The 24,680-nt window shown below is 40.0% G+C and overlaps 1 protein-coding gene across 1 annotated transcript; it reads left to right on the forward strand.

Moving 5' to 3' along the window:
- The first annotated feature begins 18,400 nt into the window (after positions 1 to 18,400).
- LOC133796210 (uncharacterized) lies at positions 18,401 to 19,912 on the forward strand. Its single transcript, XM_062233689.1, has 4 exons — positions 18,401 to 18,464; positions 18,668 to 19,156; positions 19,346 to 19,521; positions 19,721 to 19,912. The coding sequence occupies exons 1-4, from the start codon at positions 18,401 to 18,403 to the stop codon at positions 19,910 to 19,912; spliced, it is 921 nt and encodes a 306-aa protein (XP_062089673.1).
- The last annotated feature ends 4,768 nt before the right edge of the window (positions 19,913 to 24,680 follow it).

The following is a 24,680-nucleotide window of genomic DNA, read 5'->3' on the forward strand; positions in this document are numbered from 1 at the left end:
AAGAAAGCAACAAATGATTTTGTGAACGATGATGCTCACCAAGATTATGTAAGTTTGAATTATATTTTTTAATATTAATAGAGTTATATTTAATGTTAGTGTCTAACATTTTTTGAAAATAGGAAAAACTGAAGGCTGATTTTGAGTTACAAACTCAGCAAACATCCACTGATGCTTCTAATAATGATAGTCTGACATCAGTTGATCAGGTGGATGTACTAAAAAAAGTATTAGGCCAAAGGTGTGGACATGAGCGAGGAGTGGGTTGCAAATTGAAGGGGTCGGGGTCGGGGTCAGGGTCGGGGTCGAGGTCGGGGTCGGGGTCATCATCTACCCAACACTCTCACTTCAGCGAGTCTCAAGTTCCTCCTCATCATTCAAGAGAATATATGGAAAAATTGGAGAATAATCTACAGAAATTGACTGATCAAGTTAATTTCTTATCTCAATTTTTTGTACCTTCATTTCGTCCACCAAACATTCAGATGCCGCCTGTGCCTGATAGTGACAATATTTCTAGGGATTCGTCTTCTCAATCTCCAGCTCCAACCCATCCTTCCATGTATGGGGCAGCGCCGTCTCAACATATGGTACCTCCATATATGTACGGAGCAACACCTTATCCGTGCCCGATTTCACCGTCCTCCCAGCCGTCGTATCCCTACATGTATAGAGCTGGATCGTCCACATTACCTCCCCAATATCCTTGGTCGATGCTGCCACCGCAGCAATCACAACCACAGCCACTGCAACAACCACAACAAGAAGACAATATGGAGGACGAGGCAACTGATTTAGGAAATTAGGTTTATTTTATTATTAATTATTGTTAAATTATATGAACAATATAAATATTTGTTATCTTAATGTATTAAGAATATGTACAATTGTTATCTTAATAAACTAATTTGAATATTTAATATAATATTTTTATTTTTAATATATTTGTTTTCAATTATTTAAATTTTAAATAATAATTTTGATAAATAATTAATTAAAATTTAATTTTATTATTTTTTTTATAAATAAAATAGTATTAGGGGCGACATTGTCGCCCCTAATAATGAAGTATCAGGGGCGACATATCAACTAATATTTAATGCCACGTGTAAACATTTGGGACGACATCTCATGGTATTAGAGGCGACTAGTGACATATCAGTGGCGACACATCGACAAAAATTATAAAAAATGTTCAAATTTTTGGGGCGATATTTCAACTTTTAGGGGGCACTATGTCACCCCTGATATTTGAATATTAGGGGCAACTTTTAGGGTTATTAGGGGCGACTAGTGAGTTAAATTCATTTATAATGCAACTTTTCTTGTATAGCACACTTATTATACTGTTTTCTTTCTTTGTTTCTTTCCTGTATGCATAACTTGATATATCTTGGTTCCAACATCAAGTTTGTCTTTCATGAGTTATCTGATTTGAGATTGGTTCTTTTTTGTGTTTTTTTTCTAGTAGCAACAAAATTAATACCATCCCTATAATATCATTTAATTATTTTTCAAGCTCAAATGTAAACTATCAAAAAAAATTAAGTAATAATTATTATGGTATGCATTTAAAGTATATTTTGAGTAATAATAGATATATTCTAAGTCAATATCAATGCATAAACATCTGGTCAAGATTATAACTATGATTACCATAGAATTACCCTAACTAATACTAAATATTAGAATAAAAATATCGTGTATCTTCTCATTGATATAGCTATTAGAAATTAAATATCTTGCATCTTCTCATTGATATTTTTTTTAAAACATAAAAATTTAATTTTGAATTTCAACCCCTCAGATAATAACACGAGCTGAGAAGCACGAACGTTAAAGTACGAGCTGGAGATGGATATAACTTACAGACTCGTGGACACGAGCTGGCATTATGCTCAAGTCGGAGTCCTCTGACCACCTGCCACACCCACAAGTTTGTTAAGCTGGATACGTTATAAATAAACGTGTGTGGTTAGGATCACATGTCCATTTATCCCTGAATTCTCGGACACGTAATTTAAACGTGCGTAATCAGACATCACGTGTCTGATTACACCAGGCGGCCCACGATCATTTTTACCTAATGATTAGACCTTACCTTAAGATATATTGTAATATTCACCATTTGTAGATGACAGGTCAAAAAGAGGGATGTATATTCACGTGACAACCCCAACACCTATCTTGGGATGGTTCTTCTATATATACCAAGACCTTGGATAGAAAAGGGGTTGGGTTTTTCTCTGTATAATGCAAATATTTTGTGAAAATATAGAGAGACATACAGTAATAATATCGACTCGTGGACTAGGAGGATTTTAACTTCCGAACCACGTAAAAAGGAACGAGTGTTCTTACTCTATCATTCGAAGTATCTTTAAAAATGATTACTATTGTTACGGTTTACCCTTAAGCAATAGTTTGTTCCAGCTAATTTTCGTAATACATTGTTGGCGAAAAACCGCGTCAACACTTATCAATATTTTTATTTTTAAATTTATGTAATATACAATTAGTCTTTTGTTTTTGTTTTTTACTTCACCAAATTATATATGGGATTGATAATTTAAAGGGAAATCTACAAAAATGCATTAAAAGTTAAAAAAAATCTGAAAAATATGGTGCATTACAAAAATATAGAATTTTTAAATAAAAACACGGAATGACAAAATTGTAAATATGGAGTGACAAAATTATAAATAAAAGCTGTAAAATACAATTTTTTGTGATCAACGTTTACAAACTAGTTAATATATGTTACAAAATTATAAATATCTGTTACGTGTTTGTAAATAATATTTACAAAATCGGTTATAGAATTGTAGATTTTTTTTTTATAGATAAAACTTACAAACAAATTCGTAACTAAATTTTTTATTTTTGTAACAATAGTTTACAAATCTAGTTTTACAAGTAAGAAAGATATTTTTGTAACTAATATTTACGAAAATATTTTATAGTTAAGAAATCATAAACAAAATTTACATAAAAATATTATACTTTTTCATATTGTTACAATATTGTACCAAAAAATTACATGAACCATCATATTTATGCTATACAACTTAAAAATATAAATTTAAGATATTCATTATTTATAAACCACTTTATTGAATATAGTGGTGAAATACAATATTTTTTTTAAACAAGTTTTACATTTTTGTAACAACAATTTACAAAACTAATTTCACAACTAAAAAGTTTATTTTTATAACTCACATTTACACAAATATTTATAAATTTATTTAACATGATTATTACAAAGATTTACAAAACAAATTTTTTAACTTTAAATATATTTTTGTAACAAAACTTGAAACTTGGATTAGATTATGATTTTGGTTTAACATTGAGTGTTGAGACTTGACTAGCTATGATTTAAAAAAAATATATAATATTTTTATAAAGAATAATAATATTGTGATTATCTTTAACTATATATTGTAACATATAATTATTAATATTAATTTTAATTTGTTGACGCCGTTTTTCGTCAACAATGAAAGAAGAGCACAAAAACGATAATCAGTTATGGCCAAATAAAATATGATAACACAAACGAGATTTTTTACGTGGTTCAGCAGTTAAATCTGCCTAGTCCACGAGTCTCTGTTATTAAACTTAAGATGATCTCTGAAAATTCTTCAAGGATGAATTTTCCAGAGTTTTCTCTCAAGATCACAAAAATTCCGTCCCTTACAATGGTGTACGACCTCTCTATTTATAGAGAAGATTTCATAATACAATCCCACATATTTCGGGAAGTTATTCTATATATGCAAATAAATTAAATGGCATTAAAAGCCAACAATCCTATATACAAGGAAACGTCCCCTGAAGATCAGGGGGCGTATAACTGAACAAATAATATCCCTTGATTATAGGGGATTTATAATAATCAATGTAGACCGTGTCTCTTACAGATGATTCATTAGGATATTCAAAGTTATTATCCTATATCACCAAGGCCATATTCACCCAGGTCTTTTATCGACCTTCGAGCTATAGCATCTTCCCGAGACCACATGACTTCGAGCTCATACGTGTGTCAGGCTCAGAGCCCTGATCCGAGGCTATCCCGAGAATAGACGTACCTCGGGGTCTGTCTTTCGAGCTTGTGAGGATCTTCGAGGCTATCATCTTCGAAGTCGTCTCTGCTTCGCCGGCTCGATGCTTAGATTTCGGACATGTTCCAGAATTTACGAGTTCATTTATTATGAACCCATCTTTCGAGGTCATAATCTTTATGGCTCGAAATCTGGGTGTAACATTTTGCCCCCTCAAAAGTATTTGTTCGAATCCTATGAGAAAGAAACTTTTGAACTACTTTCTTCGGGAACCGCACCGTCGCATACTTGAAAATGGACACGTGTCAGTTGGGTATTGCCCATTCAAGGTACTTGAGTACCTTGAAAATCCACCCACGATCGTTCGTCTGCCGCCTTTTCGGTACCATCATGTCATCAATCCCTATCTGCTGGATTTTATAAGGATTCTGTTCAATGGCTCAGATTAATCCTGTTTTACCATCTATATATAAGACCCCAAGTCATCTTCTTCCTTTTATTTTGCACTCATCAGAAGAAAAAAGAGGCAAAACCAGAAACTATCTCTGAGAACTTTTTGCTTGTGCATGTTCTCTCAACCGAGGATGCAGAGGATCGCCAGCTTGTTCGAGATCGTAAGCTCATACCTGCAACCTCTTCTTCAATCAACGATTTCTCTGCAATCGCCATCATTGTGTAAGCATCTGATTATCTTTTTGTTTTCCTTTATGCCAGTTTTCCGTCTGTGTTGTTCTTGTTATTTCTATGAATGCACCAGTTTACTTTCTTGGTTTGTCACGCTAGGAGATTTTTGGCCAATAGGCTTTCACGTTTAAGTCTCCAGGCTAGGTTTAAATCACTGGTTCTAAATCTAGTTTTGGTGTAGAACAAGGTTTCTTTTTTCTGGGTTTCAAAATTTTAATTGACATATCTTGCACACCAAGATATCGGGTACAAAATCTTGGTTTTAAAGAACGCACGATACCCAAGATTACCTTTTCTGAATAACCACCACCCTTTTTCCCTGATATTTCAGGATTTTCAAAAAAAATTTGTCCACTCTCCTCCTTTTTCTCGTAGAATACACGTTTTGACTCTTTAATAAGGGTTTTAGTATCGAGCTCATTTCGTTCTTAAGTTCCGAGCTTGTCCTGTCAAGCTCGCAATTCTTGAACCCTTGCATGCATGGCCCTCACCATTTTCTCTTTCTCGCTAAATGTCACAGAATCTGGAAAGACGGTGGGGGTCGTTGCTGGCAATCCCTTACTCGCCCAAAACCCCGAGCCCAGAGTCGCTTTTTGCTCGGAATCAACGTTTAATTCGTGAGTACGATCTCGCGCGCGAAAAGGAGGAGACCCGAGCTCACTATCGCCGCCAAATCGTTGAGGTCATAGAAAAGAAGAGGAGAACTCTTCGGGAGGCTCTTTATCCAGAATCCAATTCAGGGCCCAGGCCGATCCCCCTCGATCCCAGGTTAAAAGTGACCGTTGCGTACAGTCCGGGAGAGCTCCAATTCTCACTCATGGGGGAGCCTTCTACCTCGCAACCGAGGAGGGAATTCTTTGAGGCCGAGCACTACTGGAGCTCGGTCACTTCAATTAATCAGGTAACTGATATCCAGGCCTTCCATGGTCTCAGGTTGTCAAGCTCCTTGAAATGTCGAGCTCCGACCTCTAGTGAACGAAGCTGCTATGCTCCAGGGAATGGAAACCCTGACAACAGGCTGAGGTATGCAGCATGGAGCCAGGAGCACATGAAGGCAGGAGCGCTACTGCCTTTGAAGTCTTTCTTCAAGGACTTCACGGACTTTGTTGGGTTGGCCCCGTTCCAGCTCAACACTAATTCTTACAGGGTTCTGTCTGCCCTGAGGTTGCTATACCACGAGCTGAAGTGGGAAGGACCTTCTCCACAGGAGATTTTATACCTCTTCTGTCTGAAAAGCAACCCCTCCCGAGCTCGGGGAGGAGATGGCTTTTACTATCTTTCGAGCTACCCCAAAGAGAAAAAGGTGTTTGAGGATCTTCCTAATCATCCACCTGACTTTAAGAAAGCCTTCTTCTGGACAGATGGCTTGTCTCCGTCTCGATGTTACTCATTCAGACGGATTCGTAAGTACTCCAACCTTCTTTATCTCTGTGCTCGGGCTTTTATTTGTAGGTTCGTACTTAGTTGCAATGTCTCTTATTTTCCAGCCAATTTTCATCGTCCTACTCCCGACGACGCAATGAAGGAGCATAGAGAGACTCTGCTCCAACTCCCTTACGGCAGGAGGTCTCTCTCATACCTTTTGCATGAGAGTAAGATCCGAGCTTGCGGGGTTTTGGGAGATGTCCAGTCCACCTCAGACTGGTCCAACAAGAAGTATGACCAGTGGGAGCACGTGCCTTTGTCTACAGGCGTCCTCCCTCCAAGGAGAGAGGTGAGGCCCCCGCCTCCAGCTCGCCGAAGAAGCCCGCCATCGGGGAACGAGGCTAACGATGAAGCCTCGAGCTCGGACTCAGATGATCAAGGTAAAGTCATCCTTAGATCGAAAGTGTGGTCCCCCACCTTATTAAAACACAAACCCGATAGGTTAGTTTTATGCCCCGATGATAGAGACCACTTCTATATATGGACTTGGGTAGATGACTGAGTTCATAGGTTTGATAGTTGGCTCGGGAAGTATGACATTATGTATAGTCTGAACGAGGTGTGGGACGGGATAACCGTCCAATATGGGACCAATGACTATAGGGACCTTTTGAGGTTGACGTCCACCTATAGGGAAGGCACTCCCCCCGCCTCTTCTGAAGATGGGGGAATTTCGTGGTCTCCGAGCTCAAGCTCGGGGGAGAGTTCCAGTTAGGTACTCCTTTACTTGGTTTTTTTTTCCAAGCTTATTAGAATTATCTTTAACCTCGATTGATACTATGCAGGCGCTTTGGATCCCGACCTTGACGCCGTGCTTTTTAGTGATGAGGGAGCTGGAGCTCAGAAGAGTAAGCGCCCGAGAGCCTCGCGGAGGTCCGATCGACCATCCAAGGTCCCTAGACGCTCTGAGAAAACCCCAACAGCTCAGGCTTCAGCGAGCACAGTCGAGGAGCCGAGTGCCCAGGTTGATGCACCTGTTTCAACCGCACCCATCTTGCTTCCTCCAGCCGACACTCAAATAACAGTCAGTCGGCCTCCGAAGAAACCCTCCATCTCCAAGGTTTTACTGCCGACGGCCCGACCTCATGTTGAGGAGTTCGTGCTTGACGGTGCTGCTGGGACCCAAGGGGCTGTGCTCAGCTCGGACGTTCTCTCTCGAGTGGGTTAGAGTTTTTCAGGCTTCGGCGCTGACCACTGGAATCTTGTGCACAAGGCCTCATACTGTAATACTCTTTATGATAAGAGTATTGAACTTACTGCCGCGGTAATCTTCGCAAATCTCCTTTAATTGCTTATGTCTCGGCTCATGAGCTAATTCATTCTTTGTATTTCAGGCCCTTGTCGTTTCAGCACAGCTTAATTATAAGCTGACCAACGAGGTGCACACGAGCATGTCTCTGGCCCAAGAGTCGATGGATCTCCTGCTTAAAATGGCTGATGAACTCAAGGACTCGAAGACCGAGCTCGAGAAGGTGAAGACTCATCTCGCGGAGCTGGATAAGATAAAGGCCGAGCTTGAACAGGCGAAGACTCGTCTTGCGGAGCTGGAGAAGGCTAATGCTAAGCTTGAGGAGGAGAAAGCTGCCACTTTAGACATCATGGAAAGTGAGAAGGCCTGCCTCCTAGACGAGTTCAAAGAGCAGAAGGAGAAGGCGGTCGATCAGGCCATGTACAAAATTTGGGTTGACAATGCCGACCTCGACACTAGCTTCCTGGGTCCTCTTGAGGCCAAGTATGTAGAGTAGTGGAATGCCCGTCTCGAGGCGAGTGAAGCTGTTCGGGAGGCTGCTTAGAAGGATAGTCATGCTATTCGTCCTGAGGGGTCTAGTGCCGTTGACGCTGAGAAGGCCAAGGGAACTGCTCCTTCTTGAACTTCACCTCGGGGCTGCGTCCCTTTATTTTTTGTAATTACTTTAATTTATGCCCGTAGGGTTGATACAATTTCTTTTTATTTTAATACATATGCTGTACATTTCTTGGTTCGAAATATTTTGCACATTTTATATTAATGAATCGTTTATGTTTATTTATTTATACAAACATAGTTTGGATTTAGGCTCGAGACTCAACGCATTCATGCATCGTTTGCTCGAATTATCCGCTTCCGATCTAGTTATTTATCAAGGTCGGATATTACTTTAACCATGAACCCGAAAGTACTTGTATGGTGTGTAATGCAAGCGATTTGGTTATATCTTATTGCATAGTTACTTTTCCTCGTCCTCGGTTATTCCTCCGAGGTTATGAGTTGGAAACTATTTTTTCATAAGATATTCCAGCCTCGATCTCGACTTATCTTGAAGTAGGTTTAGGTTCCAACTTATCATCGATTAGTTTTAGCTGGTTTGCTCCAAACCTATTAAGGTCGTGTTTGGTTTGTAATCCATACACTTATATTTTTAACATAGTTCGTATATTTGGTTATATCCAAACATTTTTTATCTTTTGATAATTTGGTTACATCCAAACTATCTAAGCTCGCGCGTCTGGTTACATCCAAATACCTGTATGTTTTTGATAATTCGGTTACGTCCAAACTATCTAAGCCTGCGCATTTGGTTACGTCCAAACACTTGTATGTATTTCATGTATGTTATTTTGTTTTTTAAGTTGATGGTATATATACCAATGATGCCCCATTAATATCCTATGAGTTTGACCATAGGTTTAAGAGAGATTGCAAAAATAAAAAGAGACATAACATATTGAACGAAATAGATCTTTATTTGATGGAATTCAAAAGCAGACAGATTAATACAGATAGAAAAATCATGGTTACAGGCAACACTTTTCCTATACTATTGGTAGTAATGTCTAAGGTGTTCGCCATTCCATGCTCGCGGTACCAGGCTCCCATCCAATCTCTCTAGCTTGTAAACACCGGACCGGATGACTGACTCTATCTGGCATGGTCCTTCCCAATTCGGCCTGAGCACACCAGCTGCTGGATCTCGCGCTGCCAAAAATACGCATCTCAACACCAGATCTCCCACACCGAACTTTCGATCTCGAACCCTCTTGTTGAAATACCTGGTAGCTCGTTGCTGGTAGGCAGCATTCCTCAGCTGAGCCTCGTTTCTCTTTCTTCAATCAAGTCTAAGGTTTCTTCGAGCTGAGTGTGGTTTGAGTTTTGGTCGTAAATGTGAGTTCGGACTGTCGGAATTTCGACCTCGATAGGCAACATAGCCTCACATCCGTATGCTAGAGAGAACGGGGTATGCCCCGTTGATGTTCGAGCTGTGGTCCTATATCCCCATAGGACTTGGGGCAATTCTTCGGGCCAACATACCTTTGCTTCCTCCAACTTTTTCTTTAATGAACTCTTGAGAGTTTTGTTTACAGCCTCGACCTGGCCATTTGCCTGAGGATGAGCTACTGACGAAAAACTCTTTATTATTCCATTCTTTTCACAAAAGTTGGTAAACAAGTCGCTATCGAACTGGGTTCCGTTGTCGGATACAATCTTCCTCGGCACCCCATATCGGCATACGATGTTTTTTACCACGAAGTCAAGGACCTTTTTGGAAGTTATTATTGCCAACTGTTCAGCCTCCATCCACTTTGTGAAATAATCCACAGCGACTACAGCATATTTTACACCGCCCTTGCCTGTTGGGAGAGAGCCTATGAGATCGATTCCCCATACCGCGAATGGCCATGGGGATGTCAACATGGTCAGCTCGGATGGTGGAGCTCGAGGAATCGTGGTGAATCTCTGGCATTTGTCGCATTTCTTCACGTACTCGAAAGAATCCGTTTTAATGGTAGGCCAGAAATATCCTTGGCGTATGATTTTCTTGGATAGGTTATGCCCCCTGGTGTGATCTCCGCAGAATCCTTCATGAATTTCTTCGATGATCTTCTTAGCTTCGGGTGGAGTTACGCATCGAAGTAATGGCATGGAATACCCCCTTCTGTATAGCTTTCCGTCTAAAATGGTGTAACGGGGAAGTTGATACATTAACTTTCGAGCCTCGTTCCGATCTTTTGGAAGGACTCTGGTCTCGAGATATTCAACTATCGGGGTCATCCAGGTAGGCTCGGATTCAATCATACACACGTCTTCCTCCTCTGGCTCGTTAATGCTAGGTGCCGAGAGGTGTTCTATGGGCACAACGTTTAATTCATCGTTCTTTGCGGAGGTGGCGAGCCGAGCTAAGGCGTCAGCATTTGAGTTCCGCTCTCGGGGAACCTGTTCGATCACATAAAATTTGAAATGCTCTAATGCAGACTTTGCCTTTTCTAAATAAGCTGCCATCCTCGTGCCACGAGCCTGGTATTCTCCCAAAATTTGATTAACCACGAGCTGGGAGTCGCTATAGCAATGTACAGCTTTAGCTTTGAGCTCTTTGGCTATACGAAGTCCTGCCACTAACGCCTCGTATTCGGCTTCATTATTCAACGCTTTGAAGTTAAATCTTAAGGCAGAATGAAATCTGCTCCCTGCGGGGGTAATCAAAATGACTCCTGCCCCCGATCCATTTTCATTGGATGAGCCATCGACGTAAAGTTTCCACAGCTCGTGGGCCGGGGTTATAACTTCATCATTAGCCATGCCAGTACATTCCATTATAAAGTCAGCCAAAGCCTGAGCCCTAATGGTCGTCCTCGGGTGGTAGGTGATCTCGAACTGTCCGAGTTCAATTGCCCATTTAAGAAGTCGACCAGAAGCCTCTGGTTTAGACAAGACTTGCCTAAGTGGTTGATCAGTCAACACATGGATGGGATGCGTCTGAAAGTAGGGTCGAAGTTTACGAGATGAATGTATTAAGCTGAGTGCCAGCTTCTCCATCAAGGGGTACCTCGATTCTGCCCCCAGTAACCTTTTACTGATGTAATAAACGGGTCTCTGTACCTTTTCTTCTTCTCGAACGAGCACTGCACTTATTGCGTGTTCGGTAGTGGAAAGGTATAGGTACAGTACTTCTCCCGTTTCAGGTTTTGATAAGATGGGGGGTTCGGCGAGGTGCTTTTTAAGCTCCTGGAATGCCAACTCGCACTCCTCTGTCCATTCAAATTTCTTACCTCCCCTCAAAAGGTTGAAAAATGGGAGACAACGGTCCGTATATTTTGAAATGAACCTACTTAGGGCCGCCATCCTGTCGGTCAAACTTTGGACATCCTTGTGTCTTCGAGGTGAGGGCATGTCAATCAGGGCCTGGATCTTGTCGGGGTTGGCTTCTATTCCACGAGCGTTCACGATAAAGCCCAAGAATTTTCCTGAAGATACCCTGAAAGTGCACTTCTGAGGATTCAGTTTCATGTTATACTTTCGGAGCACGCCAAAGCACTCTTCGAGGTCATCAACATGGTTATTGTTACATTGAGACTTGACAAGCATGTCGTCAACATAAACTTCCATGTTGTTGCCTATCTGTTCTGAAAACATCATGTTCACGAGCCGTTGGTATGTGGCCCCAGCATTTTTGAGCCTGAATGGCATGACATTATAACAGTATAGCCCCTTATCCGTTATGAAGCTCGTATGTTCCTGGTCGGGGGCATGCATGGGAATCTGGTTATATCCAGAATAGGCATCCATGAACGACATCAGGCCATGCCCCACCGTGGCATCCACGAGCTGGTCAATCCTTGGTAATGGGAAACAGTCTTTCGGGCAAGCTTTGTTGAGGTCTGAATAGTCAATACAGGTCCGCCACGTCCTATTAGGTTTTGGGACCAACATCGGATTGGCTACCCAGTCAGGGTAAAAGTCATCCCTAATGAATCGGTTTGCTTTTAACCTGTCAACCTCCTCCTTCAGTGCCTTCTTTCTTTCATCATCTAGCTGCCTTCGCTTTTGTTGCTTCGGAGGGAAGCTTTTGTCTATATTTAGCGCGTGGCTTGCTATATTCGGGCTTATTCCCACCATGTCCGAATGTGACCATGCGAAGACATCCTGGTTCTTCTTTAAAAAGCAAATTAGTTGCTATTTTGTCTCATCCTGGAGGTGTTTTCCAACCATCACCTTTTTCGAGGGATCGGTTTCCTCGAGTTGAATTTCTTCGAGTGCTTCTAAGGGTTCGAGGTTATTTTTCTCCTCAACCCTTGGATCGATCTCTTCATCAATCTCTAAGACCGTCCCGTCTTTTCTTTGAATAACGACGAGTGCTTGTGCGCTCGTCTGTTTCTTTCCTCTTAAGGAAATGTTGTAGCACTCCCTCCCAGTTAACTGATCTCCCTTCAATGTCCCGACGCCGCCAGGGGTCGGGAACTTAAGAGCCAGATGCCTTACTGATGAGACTGCCCCCAGCCCAACCAGGGCGGGTCTCCCGAGCAGCACATTGTAGGCTGAAGGTAGATCCACTACCACGAACTCCATCATCTTAGTTGCCGAGACTGGGTAGTCTCCCAAGGTTACGGGGAGCTCGATGGAGCCCATGCAGGCAGTCCCTTCTCCTGAAAAGCCGTATAAAGTAGTTGCACATGCTTTCAGGTCGTGAAGGGAGAGTCCCATCTTCTTGAGGGTTGCTTTATAGAGAATGTTAACTGAGCTCCCATTGTCTATGAGAACTCGGTGGACCCTTTTATTTGCCAGCTGGAGAGTGATGACCAGCGAATCATGGTGAGGAAACTGGACATGGGATGCATCTTCCTCAGTGAAGGTTATTGGTTGGGATTCAATCCTTTGACTTTTTGGAGCTCTAGGTTCGGGTTCATGGGGAGACCCGTCCCCAGTCTTCAGCTCGTTAACGTATCTCTTTTGGGAATTTCTGCCCATTCCTGCGGGATGAGGCCCTCCCGAGATGGTTATTACATCCTCTCCATCTATCGGCGGGGGCCTATCTTCTTCCCGAGCTCGGGAATTATTGTTTTGCGTGGGCTGTGACGCGGCTGCTCTCTGGTTCGCGATCGCCTGATTAGTACTCTGGTTCTTGACATATTGTCTGAAGTAGCCTCTCGAGATCAATCCTTCGATCTCATCTTTCAGCTGTCGACATTCATCAGTAGTATGCCCAGTGTCTCTGTGAAATCGGAAATACTTGCTGGAGTCCCTCTTGGACTTCTGATTTCTCATTGGGTCCGAACGCCTGAAGGGGACCTGGTTTTCATTAGGCAGGTATATGTTCTCCTGAGATTCGTTGAGCTCGGTGTATACTTTGTACATGGAGAAATATCTCTCCCCTTTCTTTTTCTTTCCTCCTTCGGCCTCGGGGTTACTCCCTTCATTCTTTTTTCTCTTGGAAGGGTTTTCCGCAGCAGGTTTTGAAGCTACTGGGTCCGCCGAGGTTGAGGCAGAGTTGATGTTTATCGTTGTAGTTTCAGGTTGGGAAGTCACATTAAGTGTCGACCTCACTTCCTCTACATTGACAAACCTCTGCGCTCGTCTATTAAACTCGGTTAGGGACCTCACCGATTTTCTTTGCATATCGTCCCAGAGGGCACTTCCTGGCATTACTTCGGCTTGGACAACCATTAGGTGTCCACTGTCATCCACATTCCGAGCTCAGGCAACTTCCAAATTAAACCTTGTAAGGTAACTTTTTAATGTTTCGCCTGGTTGTTGCCTAACGTTAGTTAGGGTTGACGCCTCAGGTCGAACCCCCATCATGGCTTTGAACTGCTTCTTGAAGTCTTTAGATAGCTGCTCCCAAGAAGTTATTGAGTGTCTCTTATATTTTTCGAACCAGCTTTTGGCTGGTCCTGTCAATGATGCTGGAAATAACATGCATCTGAGCTCGTAACCCACGTTACTGGCTCTCATTATGGTGTTGAACGTACTCAGATGACTGTACGGGTCGGTCTTTCCCTCAAACATTGGGACATGAGGGATCCGAAACCCTTGGGGAAATGGAGTGTTGGAAATATGGGGAGCAAATGGTTCAAGCTCCTCATCAGAATCTTCATATCGATCGTGTCCTTGCTCATTTTTCAAAAGCCTAAATGCCTTTTCTAGCTGATCAATTCTTTCTTGGACTGGGTCCGCGAGAGGCACTGTCTGGAATCGGTTGTCGTCGATCACAATTCCAGGCTCGCGCCTCCGTAAGGGATCTTTACGCCTATTCAAGCGATCCCTCAGGTTCGAATTTATCGGGTCAACATCACCCCGACTTTGATTCAAATGTTCTCGTAGGTCGGAGCGATTCCTGCGGCTCCTAGTATTCTTACGACCTCGATCATGCATGCCGACCGATCTGGTATCTCCAGAGTCGTAACTAGTAAAACTTGTCGCATGATTATTTCGAGATGGGTCTTTTCCATGCCGCCTCGTTTCCACCATGCGAGGCCGAGATGTTTGACTCCTTTCAGATAGGGCACCTCTCCGCTCCTGAAAAGTTCCCCTGTTTCCTTGTCTCCTCTCTGCATGCCTTTCGTCCTGATCTCGAACTGGTTGTGTATTCCTGGGAGGGGGTGAAGGATATCTTATAGGCGATGGAGGGAACCGTATGGGTGATGGTGGCTGCCACCCATTTCGCGGTCTAGATGGTCCGGAGTTTGCCCAAGATGGGTTGGTTCCGTGTGGTGCGCTCCCAGGGACTTGAGTCCGAGCCTCTGCAGGGGCTCAGTTGTTCTCGGTTCCTGCAGGTACTTCCACAGGTGGATTAACTGGGGCCCTAGCCCGAGTACTTCTCTGGGGCCTAGGGGGAGCAGTTGGCTCTGCTGGTGCCGGGGGTTGTGCTGGCCTTCTTGTGGCAGCATCCTTTCGCGGACGCCCACGGGGCCTATGGGGAGGAACATGCACATCCCTAGGAGGAGGAGCTTGGTTTTCACGCGGAGGCGGGGGTTGAGCCACCTGCGCCTCTGCGGCTATCCTAGCTAACTCCTCATTCCGCTTGTTGGCCTCTGCCAACTGCTGTTTCAGCTGCCGGTTCTCAAATTCCACAATGGGAACATATCGCTCAGGATTGTAATACATATCCTCATCTCGTGGTGGAGCGGGTGGTCCGCGAGAATCGGAGGATCCACTTCTTTCTTCGACATCTGGGTTTTCCATCAGTTGTTTCCCAGGACGTCTTGGATAATCTTCTTCAGGAATGTTCTGATTATTAGCGGCCATAACTTGTTCAGGGTGAATGCTTAAGGCTCTCAATGAAAGCACTAAACTGTTGACGCCGTTTTTCGTCAACAGTGAAAGAAGAGCACAAAAACGATAATCAGTTATGGCCAAATAAAATATGATAACACAAACGAGATTTTTTACGTGGTTCATCAGTTAAATCTGCCTAGTCCACGAGTCTCTGTTATTAAACTTAAGATGATCTCTGAAAATTCTTCAAGGATGAATTTTCCAGAGTTTTCTCTCAAGATCACAAAAATTTCGTCCCTTACAATGGTGTACGACCTCTCTATTTATAGAGAAGATTTCATAATACAATCCCACATATTTTGGGAAGTTATTTGTATATGCAAATAAATTAAATGGCATTAAAAGCCAACAATCCTATATACAAGGAAACGTCCCCTGAAGATCAGGGGGCGTATAACTGAACAAATAATATCCCTTGATTATAGGGCATTTATAATAATCAATGTAGACCGCGTCTCTTACAGATGATTCATTAGGATATTCAAAGTTATTATCCTATATCACCAAGGCCCTATTCACCCAGGTCTTTTATCGACCTTCGAGCTATAGCATCTTCCCGAGACCACATGACTTCGAGCTCATACGTGTGTCAGGCTCGGAGCCCTGATCCGAGGCTATCCCGAGAATAGACGTACCTCGGGGTCTGTCTTTCGAGCTTGTGAGGATCTTCGAGGCTATCATCTTCGAAGTCGTCTCTGCTTCGCCGGCTCGATGCTTAGATTTCAGACATGTTCCAGACTTTACGAGTTCATTTATTACGAATCCATCTTTTGAGGTCACAATCTTTATGGCTCGAAATTTGGGTGTAACATAATTAACAGTATATTGTAATTTGTATAAATATTTATTTATTTTTTGAGTAATTGTATAAATATTAATTTTAATATTAATAAATATATTTATTTTAAATAAAAATAAATTAATCTACTTTATTTTATTGAAGGTAGTAACTATAATTATTATTAATTTTATTATTATATTATTTAATATGCCTAAATTTTTATTAAAAATTAAGACAAAACAAATGGGCAATATATATATACTGATGGGGAAAGTGGTATTTTTGTAATTTATTAAAGATACCGTATAAAATGAATTTTGTTTTATATTACGGTAGGAGACGTAATTTTTAAATGCTAAAATTTTGAAATTAGAGACATAAAAACAACAATTTCTATTAAAGATTTTACTAATTATTCCTTAAAAAAATAAATTTAAATAATTTTTTTTAATTATAAATGGAATATAAAATCCAAATAACTTACGTTTAAGTTTTTTTAAAAAAAATTATAATGTAATATTTTTTTCTGATTGTATTAAACTTTAAGTCTGATCTAAATGATAAACTTCGATATTTAAAATCAAATTAGATCATTTAGATCAGACTTAAAGTTTAATACAATTAGATAATGTGAGTAAATGATAAATGGTAGCTGCCCTTTCTCTAAATCAATGCATGAAAATTCTCAAGGCCACGTCATGTCCCATGCAGCAAATGAACCCATGCAAACATCTAAACCTTCTTTACGTGAGCCTCACGTGTCTCACTTAAGGATGAGGATCCTCTGTCTAGAATTTGTGTACCATTATGTGTCCACCAATGATTTTGTGACAAATCATTTAATGATTTCTCTAATAAAACTTAACACTCAATTGCCGTTTGTTACTCCGTTACTTTTTGTCCAATTTTTTATTTCCTTTTTTTCTTTATTCACATAATTAATTACTTTTACTACACCTAGCAGTCTTACTATTTTTATTTATATGTCGCATTGTCTTCTTATAATTTTGTTGATATGTACATACACGTGTACATGTATTTGTAACCAATTCCATTTTTTTTTCATAATATTCTACATTTTTTGTTTCCTTTATTTTTTTAACTCAAGGATATATATAATATAATATATATTATTACAATATTTGGATTTATTTAATTTTTGTTAATTACTCTTTTTTTAACATGCTGTTATATAACTTACTCAATTTTTTTTATATTTACAGTAGCTATTTCTTTTATATAAATATTATTATCATTTAATTAAACCAATGATATATAATACACATGAATATAGAAGATATATCACTTAAATCTGAAACTAAAAAAAACTTAACTCAAAACTATATAAGCTACAATTATAATTATTTATATATATATAAATATGTCATATATATTGTTTGTGTCCATCAATGAAATAAAAGTGAAACAAAAAAATGCAGAAAGTAATGGAAACAAAAATAGGATGTATAGCATATACATATAGAGTCATATATTTAAACTCAAAAAACTGGAGAACTTACCGTGGGAAAAGAAATGTGTTCTTCAAAGCCTGGAAAAAAATAACTTAATAAATAAATTGGCAATAAGTTGCATATGCACATATAAATAAAATAGTAAAACAGTTGGCAGTAGTATAGTAGTTGATTAAATGAAGAAAGAAATGATAATAATATTTTTATAAAAGAAATAGCTACTGTAAAAGAAATAAAATAAAAAATAATTGGTTTAATTAAATGATAATAATATTTATATAAAAGAAATAGCTACTGTAAATATAAAAAAAATTGAGTAAGTTATATAACAGCATGTTAAAAAAAGAGTAATTAACAAAAATTAAATAAATCCAAATATTGTAATAATATATATTATATTATATATATCCTTGAGTTAAAAAAATAAAGGAAACAAAAAATGTAGAATATTATGAAAACAAAAATGGAATTGGTTACAAATACATGTACACGTGTATGTACATATCAACAAAATTAGAAGAAGACAATGCGACATATAAATAAAAATAGTAAGACTGCTAGGTGTAGTAAAAGTAATTAATTATGTGAATAAAGAAAAAAAGGAAATAAAAAATTGGACAAAAAGTAACGGAGTAACAAACGGCAATTGAGTGTTAAGTTTTATTAGAGAAATCATTAAATGATTTGTCACAAAATCATTGGTGGACACATAATGGTACACAAATTCTAGACAGAGGATCCTGATCCCTCACTTAAATACCTCTTTGCAACCTGACTCCTTGAATGAACATATAGAAAACAGCTCTGGTTTGTCGACTAAAAATGCAGTATAGAAAAAAATTAAAGCTGCTTTTCATGAGGCGTTAAAAGCAAGTAGTCCAAGTAAAGTGTTCAAAAGAGGTGGGAAAGAGATGCATAGGCCTCTGAAGTTAACGCCAGAATGTCTGGAAGAAACTCTGCTGGAATCGTCAAATTCATTGGCTTCACTGCCTTTACCTGTTCAGGTTGGGGATGAAGATTCGGTTACTCTCAATTCGGTGGTCCCTGTTTCCCAGGGCCACTGGGCATTATGAATTGTCTAGCTTGGAACGTTCAGGGTCTCGGGAATGATCGGACGTCCAAATCCTAGATTCCCATGTAAAAGAGCATTACCCCCCCCCCCCCCCCCCCCCCGTTTTTCTGTCTGAAACTCTGTTATCTCATTCAGCTCTGGAATTAATAAGAATCCGATTGGGTTTCATTGGAAAGTTAGTGGTGGATAGGGTGGGAAGAAGTGGTGGCTTATGCTTGTTTTGGACAGGAAAAATTGACGTGAATTTGATTGAGTACTCACGGAACTACATTGATGTTTCTGTTACGTCGCATGATTCTGTTAAATGGCGCTTTACTGGACTATACGGTGAACCTGACAGTAGCCTTCGACACCATTTCTGGAACTTGCTGCGGAAGCTTCGTGATCAGGCCAATGGGCTGTGGCTTGTGGGAGGAGACATTAATGAGATCCTTTTCGATCACGAGAAAAGTTGCGGTCCACCGCGTAGTCGTTATCTCATGGAAAATTTCCGTCGAACTCTAGACTACACGGGCCTGTATGATTTGGGGTACGAAGGAGCTCGTTATACTTGGTGTAATCGGCATGTACATGGTAATTTCACTCAAGCTAGATTGGATAGAATGTTGTGCAATGATGAATGGGGTAAGTTCTTTTCCAATCACACCTTAAGTTATGGGGATCAGATCACCGCCCTTTACTCACTAGAATACTTAGAGGTGAAGATAGTAGGGAACCTCCGAAGCTTTCTTCTAGGTTCCACTTTGAACTTGCTTGGGCCGATGAAGTGGAATGTAAGCAGATTGTAGAAAAAGCATACGGTGCTTGCCATAGAGGAGGTTAGAGATAAAATAGCGGAAGTGGCAAATGATCTGACCGAATGGAATTCTTTGTCCTTTAAAAGGACCCGGTTTGCTATGAAAAAGAAGAAAGCAGAGTTGGCTGCTTTGGACAAACGTTTGGATAACCACTCTTGGGATGAGTACCAAAAAGTTGAAAAAGAGTTGGATGTATTAATGTATAAAGATGAGAAGTACTGGGCCTCTAGAGCAAAAGACTCGGCTAGGAGATAGAAATACTACTTTCTTCCATCATAGCGCGTCTCAACACAGAAGGAAGAATCTTATTGCTGGGGTCTTTGATCGGAACGAGACTTGGGTTTCTGATGAAAATGTGATTGCTAATATGTTCGATGTTTATTTTGGTCAGTTATTCACTTCTCACCGTCCCTCGCAGAACTCCCTTGACCAAGTGTTGAATATTGTTCCCAGTCGTGTCCCCCAAAGTATGAACAAGCAACTTCTGCATGGATTTACTGAGGTTGATGTGCGGCATGCTTTGTTTCAAATGAATCCTAGGAAGAGCCCTGGAAAGGATGGTATGGGGGCGGGGTTTTACTAGAAATTTTGGGATGTGGTTGGTGGGGACGTATGTAAGGCATGCTTGGCATTCATTGATGGAATAAGGTCGATTGGCAACATTAATGAAACAATTATCACCCTGATTCCCAAGGTAAAGAATCCCACTCATACTACTGATTATCGACCTATTAGTTTGTGTAATGTTTTGTATAAAATTATTGCAAAGATGCTCACTAATAGGTTGAGAGAGGTGTTGGGTCAGATAGTTTCTGAAGAGCAAAGTGCCTTTATTCCTGGGAGGCTTATTACAGACAATGCTATGGTAGGTTTCGAATGCTTAAATGCAATCAAATGCCACAAAAAAGGGAAGACTGGTTATTGTGCTTTCAAGGCTGACATGGCGAAGGCTTATGATAGAGTTGATTGGAGCTTTCTGTGGGGTATCATGGAAAAATTAGGTTTTGACCCTAGTTGGATTGCCTTGATTAAAAAATGTGTTTCGTCTATCACATACTCTGTGAATGTCAATGGTGCTATTATTGGTAGTATTATTCCTTCTCGTGGGCTCAGACAAGAGGACCCTCTTTCTCCTTTCTTGTTCCTTCTTTGTGCAGAAGGCTTATCGGCATTGTTGAAACATGAGATCTCACATGGGCGATTGGCAGGGTTGAAATGTGGTAGAAGTGGTCCCTCAATCTCTCACTTATTCTTCGCAGACGATAGCTTCTTCTTCGTTGAAGCTAATATGGCTGGTTGCCTCAGATTCAAAGAAATTATTGGGTAGTATGAGAATGCTTCTAGACAGCTAGTTAATCTCAATAAATCGGCGGTCTGTTTCTCACCTCAGTTGAGTGTCTAGGTTTGTGATGAGTTGGCTAATGCCCTTGGGGTCACCATAGTTCCTTGTCATGAGAATTATTTAGGCCTTCCTTGTTTCGCAGGCAAAAGTAAAAGCGGCTTGTTCCAATCCATAAAAGATAGAATTTGGAGTAAGCTTTTTGGGTGGAAGTCAAAACTGTTCTCATCGGGTGGTAAGGAAGTGCTATTGAAATCAGTTATTCAGGGCATTCCTGTTGGATTAGCTTATATATGATCTTTATTTATTTTCATGTATATCTAATATTAAACAAATTAATACGAGATAGCCTAAGACATGTTTCTAAAATTGAATTCAAAGAGAAACAAAGAATAGAATACTTACAGTATACGCAACGGAATTAAGAGTCCTTCCTTCAGTTTCTCTAACTCTTGTATCCTTTTTGTCGCAGAGTATTATCAAGAAACTAAACCGATCTTCTATTTTCTTCACGATCTTCCAATGTATCCTTAGAACTACCTAGACTAGTGTGGGCAATTCTCAACACATGAGATAGATATAGAGAGAAGAAGAGAAAATAACAAAGAGGCTTAGAAAAGGACTTTTGTTTAGAGAGAATCTAAAACTATCAGAAAATCTGACTTGTGACTTATCAAAACTTCTTTTTGACTTCTCTCTAAGCACTCCTTTTATAGACTCAATTATGTCATTTAATTGAATTAAAAAATCAATAAAATAACAGCCATTTTGAAGCCCTAGGTCGAAATTATCATGGGCTATAGGCCCGTGAAATTTCCCATTTGATTATATGCCCATTAGACTTAAAATCAAGGTCTGTATTATTTTCTATTGATTTAATTAATTAAATAGTTATTTAAATCCTTTATCAAATTAATTATTTATAATTTGAACCTTGATTTAAATTTATTTATTAATTTAGATACCAATTTATCTTAATTAATAAATCTGCCATAATTTCTCTTTTCTTCTCAAAATTACACAACTCTGTAAAACTATCCAAAATTGACCTGGTCAACTTTGATAATTCTAATTGATAATTAAATCAATTAATTGAGACTATCTAGATGATTTTATCCAAGGTACAATGGGGACCATGGGCCTATGAAATCAAGCTCCAATAAGTTATCATAAATCTAACAAATAAATTTACTAACTTATTAATTCCTCGTGACTCCACTATAGACTCGGAATTGCACTCTTGAATTTATAGAACGCTCTATAACATATATAGATACGCTATTAATTATCCATTGTTACAACCATAATTGTCACTCAATCCTCTATAGACGGTCTACAATGAGACATGACTAAAATACCGTTTTACCCCTCATTGTATTTTATCCTTAAAACACTTAGTTCCTTGTAAATGATATTTCAGTAAACTAATTTAATTACTGAAATGAGATCTCTATCTTTTAACACCTTGAACCAAACTAAAAGGAAACCATCGTTTCACTTCTTCATCAGAAGCTATAGATGTTCATATCTATGATTAACACTCCCACTCAATTATACTACCGAGTTCCCAAGATGTAAGTATGGGCTAGTCCGTAGGGTAAGCTGGTAACGAACAAGTCAAAGAACTCAAATAATACAATCAGTTAGAATACTAACTACTCAGAATTGAGATTGAATTGACCTATGGTCAACTATATGATATGACTAGAATAGATAATAATGGTATGTTTACTTATCTTATCAACTGTCAATATCGGTCCTGTCCGATGTAACAAATACATCCGATCTTATCTACTTTGCTAATGTTCTGGAAAGAACATAACACTGTAATGTGTAAGTAGATCATATCATAGATTGGCAAGTCAGTGTAAATCCGGTGCACTGACTAATCTTAGGACTAACTTATTTTGAACATATAATCATATTTATATTCCACTGTGATTACGTCACTATAAATAAGATTAGCTATATGCTCGGGATTTAATAGAAGTTTATATTTGTTGACCCAAGATTTGGCCAACTGACACGGAGTCAAAGCGTTATTGATGTGGACGAATGTATAGAGAAGAACGCAATGACAAAAGTAAAGAAAACACAGTAATTTATAGTGGTTCGGCCCTAGGATCTGGTAATGACCTACGTCCACTTAGAATGATATTGATATAAGGATCAGAAGGGTGATCAAAGAACAAGGGTTCAATGAGTTTCACTAACCTCCAAAGAACAATACAAGTTTACTTGGAAAATTACTATAGTTTTGAATGACTAAAAAGCGAAAAGAGATCCCTTCCTTTGAGCTATCTCTTGCTATTTATAGGCTCAAGGAGGGTTACAAGAGATTGTTACAGATATTCTTCCCTGAATAATCGGATATCCAAAAGATTGTATGAGATAAATTCGGGATTCATAAAGATCTTCCCATAAATGTTGCCTTGTACGCGGAAGTATCGACCAGACTGGTCGCAGGTAAGACAGGCTTACCTTGCTTCTACGGTGTCTCCTGGTCGATACCCTAGCAGACGCTTCCAGGTATCAGCCACGTGTCCAGAGATTATTTGCCACGCCACCAATGCTAATTTATTAGATAACATTTGACCCCCAAAGTTTATTTACTACGAACGGTAAATAAACTTTGAACGAACGACTCTTCGGTAACCCCTCCTGACGTGTCAGAACCCTTCGTGTGCTCTCGGAAAAAGCAACCCACTTCTGTCTAATCATGCCTTTTCAGTTTCCCAGAAACGATTTCGACGGCCATCCCGTTTCCCCATACTTTGAAAAAGGAAAACTAATGATTACACTTTTAATATCAGAGACAAACTTATATAAGACCGTCGGAGCCTCTTCTTTCTTTTTACGCACGCCATTATCTTTGCAGAAAACCCTAAAAACCAGAGCTTTAACCTTCTCCGGAGACCGTTTTCCTGCACTTCCAAGACTCAGACCGTGGACTCTTTAATCTCTGAAGACCGTTCTTCCACCTTCGCGATCACTTTTCTTGGTAAGTTTTCGAAACCCCACGCCTCTAATTTCTCACGGTGCATGCTTCTGATGGTCTACTGTTTAGGTCTTTTTGTTTCTGGTTTAAGATGCTTGTAGACAGGACGTTTTGTAGGCAAAATAGATTTACGAGTTAGTTTAAAATCCAGGATCATGCTTTTTAGGACGTAAAACCGAAGTAACATTTCGATTTTTAAGCCTGTTGAAAAATAAATTTTTCCCGCCCTAAGGGGAGTTGAAAAAGCTTTCTTAGAAAAACTTTTTACTTTCACCCTTTGATCCGTTTTTCAAACTGTTCGTGTAGAAAGATCCAGCTTTTTGTTAGAATGCTGTTGTATAAAAGCCTAACTTTTATACTCGACCAGCGTTATTCTAAAAAGCTTTTTAAAGTTCTATTTCCTCACCTCCCCATTCTTCTGTTTGCAGACTTTAATGCCAGATTTGTGGGGAGGTGAAAGACCCATCGACGACGACCTTCTTGCCCAGCTGCTCGAGGGAGAAGAACATCCAGCAGTACGCGTCCACGAGATTCCTTTCTCGTGATCTTCTTCCAGACCTCATCCTTCCTCCCAAATGGCCCGCTCCAAGTCTTCTGGCAAGAAAAGACCCGAGTCTGAAAGCAACCCTACTTCTCCTGCCCAGCCTGATTCGCAGGCTAGGGCTCCCTCGACCAACGGTCGAGAAAATCTCGTTCCTGACCCTAATATCCAAACTAGGGCTCGCCCTCGCCATCGAAATCCGCCTGATGTCGAGTGGTATACTTCCCCAGCTAGTTCAGTGACCCTTCGAATGGTCGCTAACTGCTTCAGGAAATTCCCCCTTACGGGGATAACCATTATTCGTCCTACCGCAGACCAGAGGGCTAACCGTCCAGGAGGGGTGAACAGCGCCTGGTCCCGGTATCATATTGAGGCGGGAGCTTATCTCCCTCTTCATCCCTTTTTAGTGGGGGTGGCCAATTATTTCGGTGCCGCCCCTTTCCAAATAACTCCAAACGGATATAGGATGCTGA

This window comes from Humulus lupulus, chromosome 8, assembly GCF_963169125.1.
Source record: "Humulus lupulus chromosome 8, drHumLupu1.1, whole genome shotgun sequence".
Classification (NCBI taxonomy): domain Eukaryota; kingdom Viridiplantae; phylum Streptophyta; class Magnoliopsida; order Rosales; family Cannabaceae; genus Humulus; species Humulus lupulus.

What these genes read in the sequence shown, in the direction of transcription:
- LOC133796210 (XM_062233689.1), top strand. Translation starts at nt 18,401, where the DNA reads ATGTCTGGAAGAAACTCTGCTGGAATCGTCAAATTCATTGGCTTCACT. An exon ending in GTTGTGCAATGATGAATGGG is followed by an intron (nt 19,157 to 19,345) that starts GTAAGTTCTTTT and finishes TGCTTGCCATAG; the next exon opens with AGGAGGTTAGAGATAAAATA. An exon ending in AAGTTGAAAAAGAGTTGGAT is followed by an intron (nt 19,522 to 19,720) that starts GTATTAATGTAT and finishes TATTTTGGTCAG; the next exon opens with TTATTCACTTCTCACCGTCC.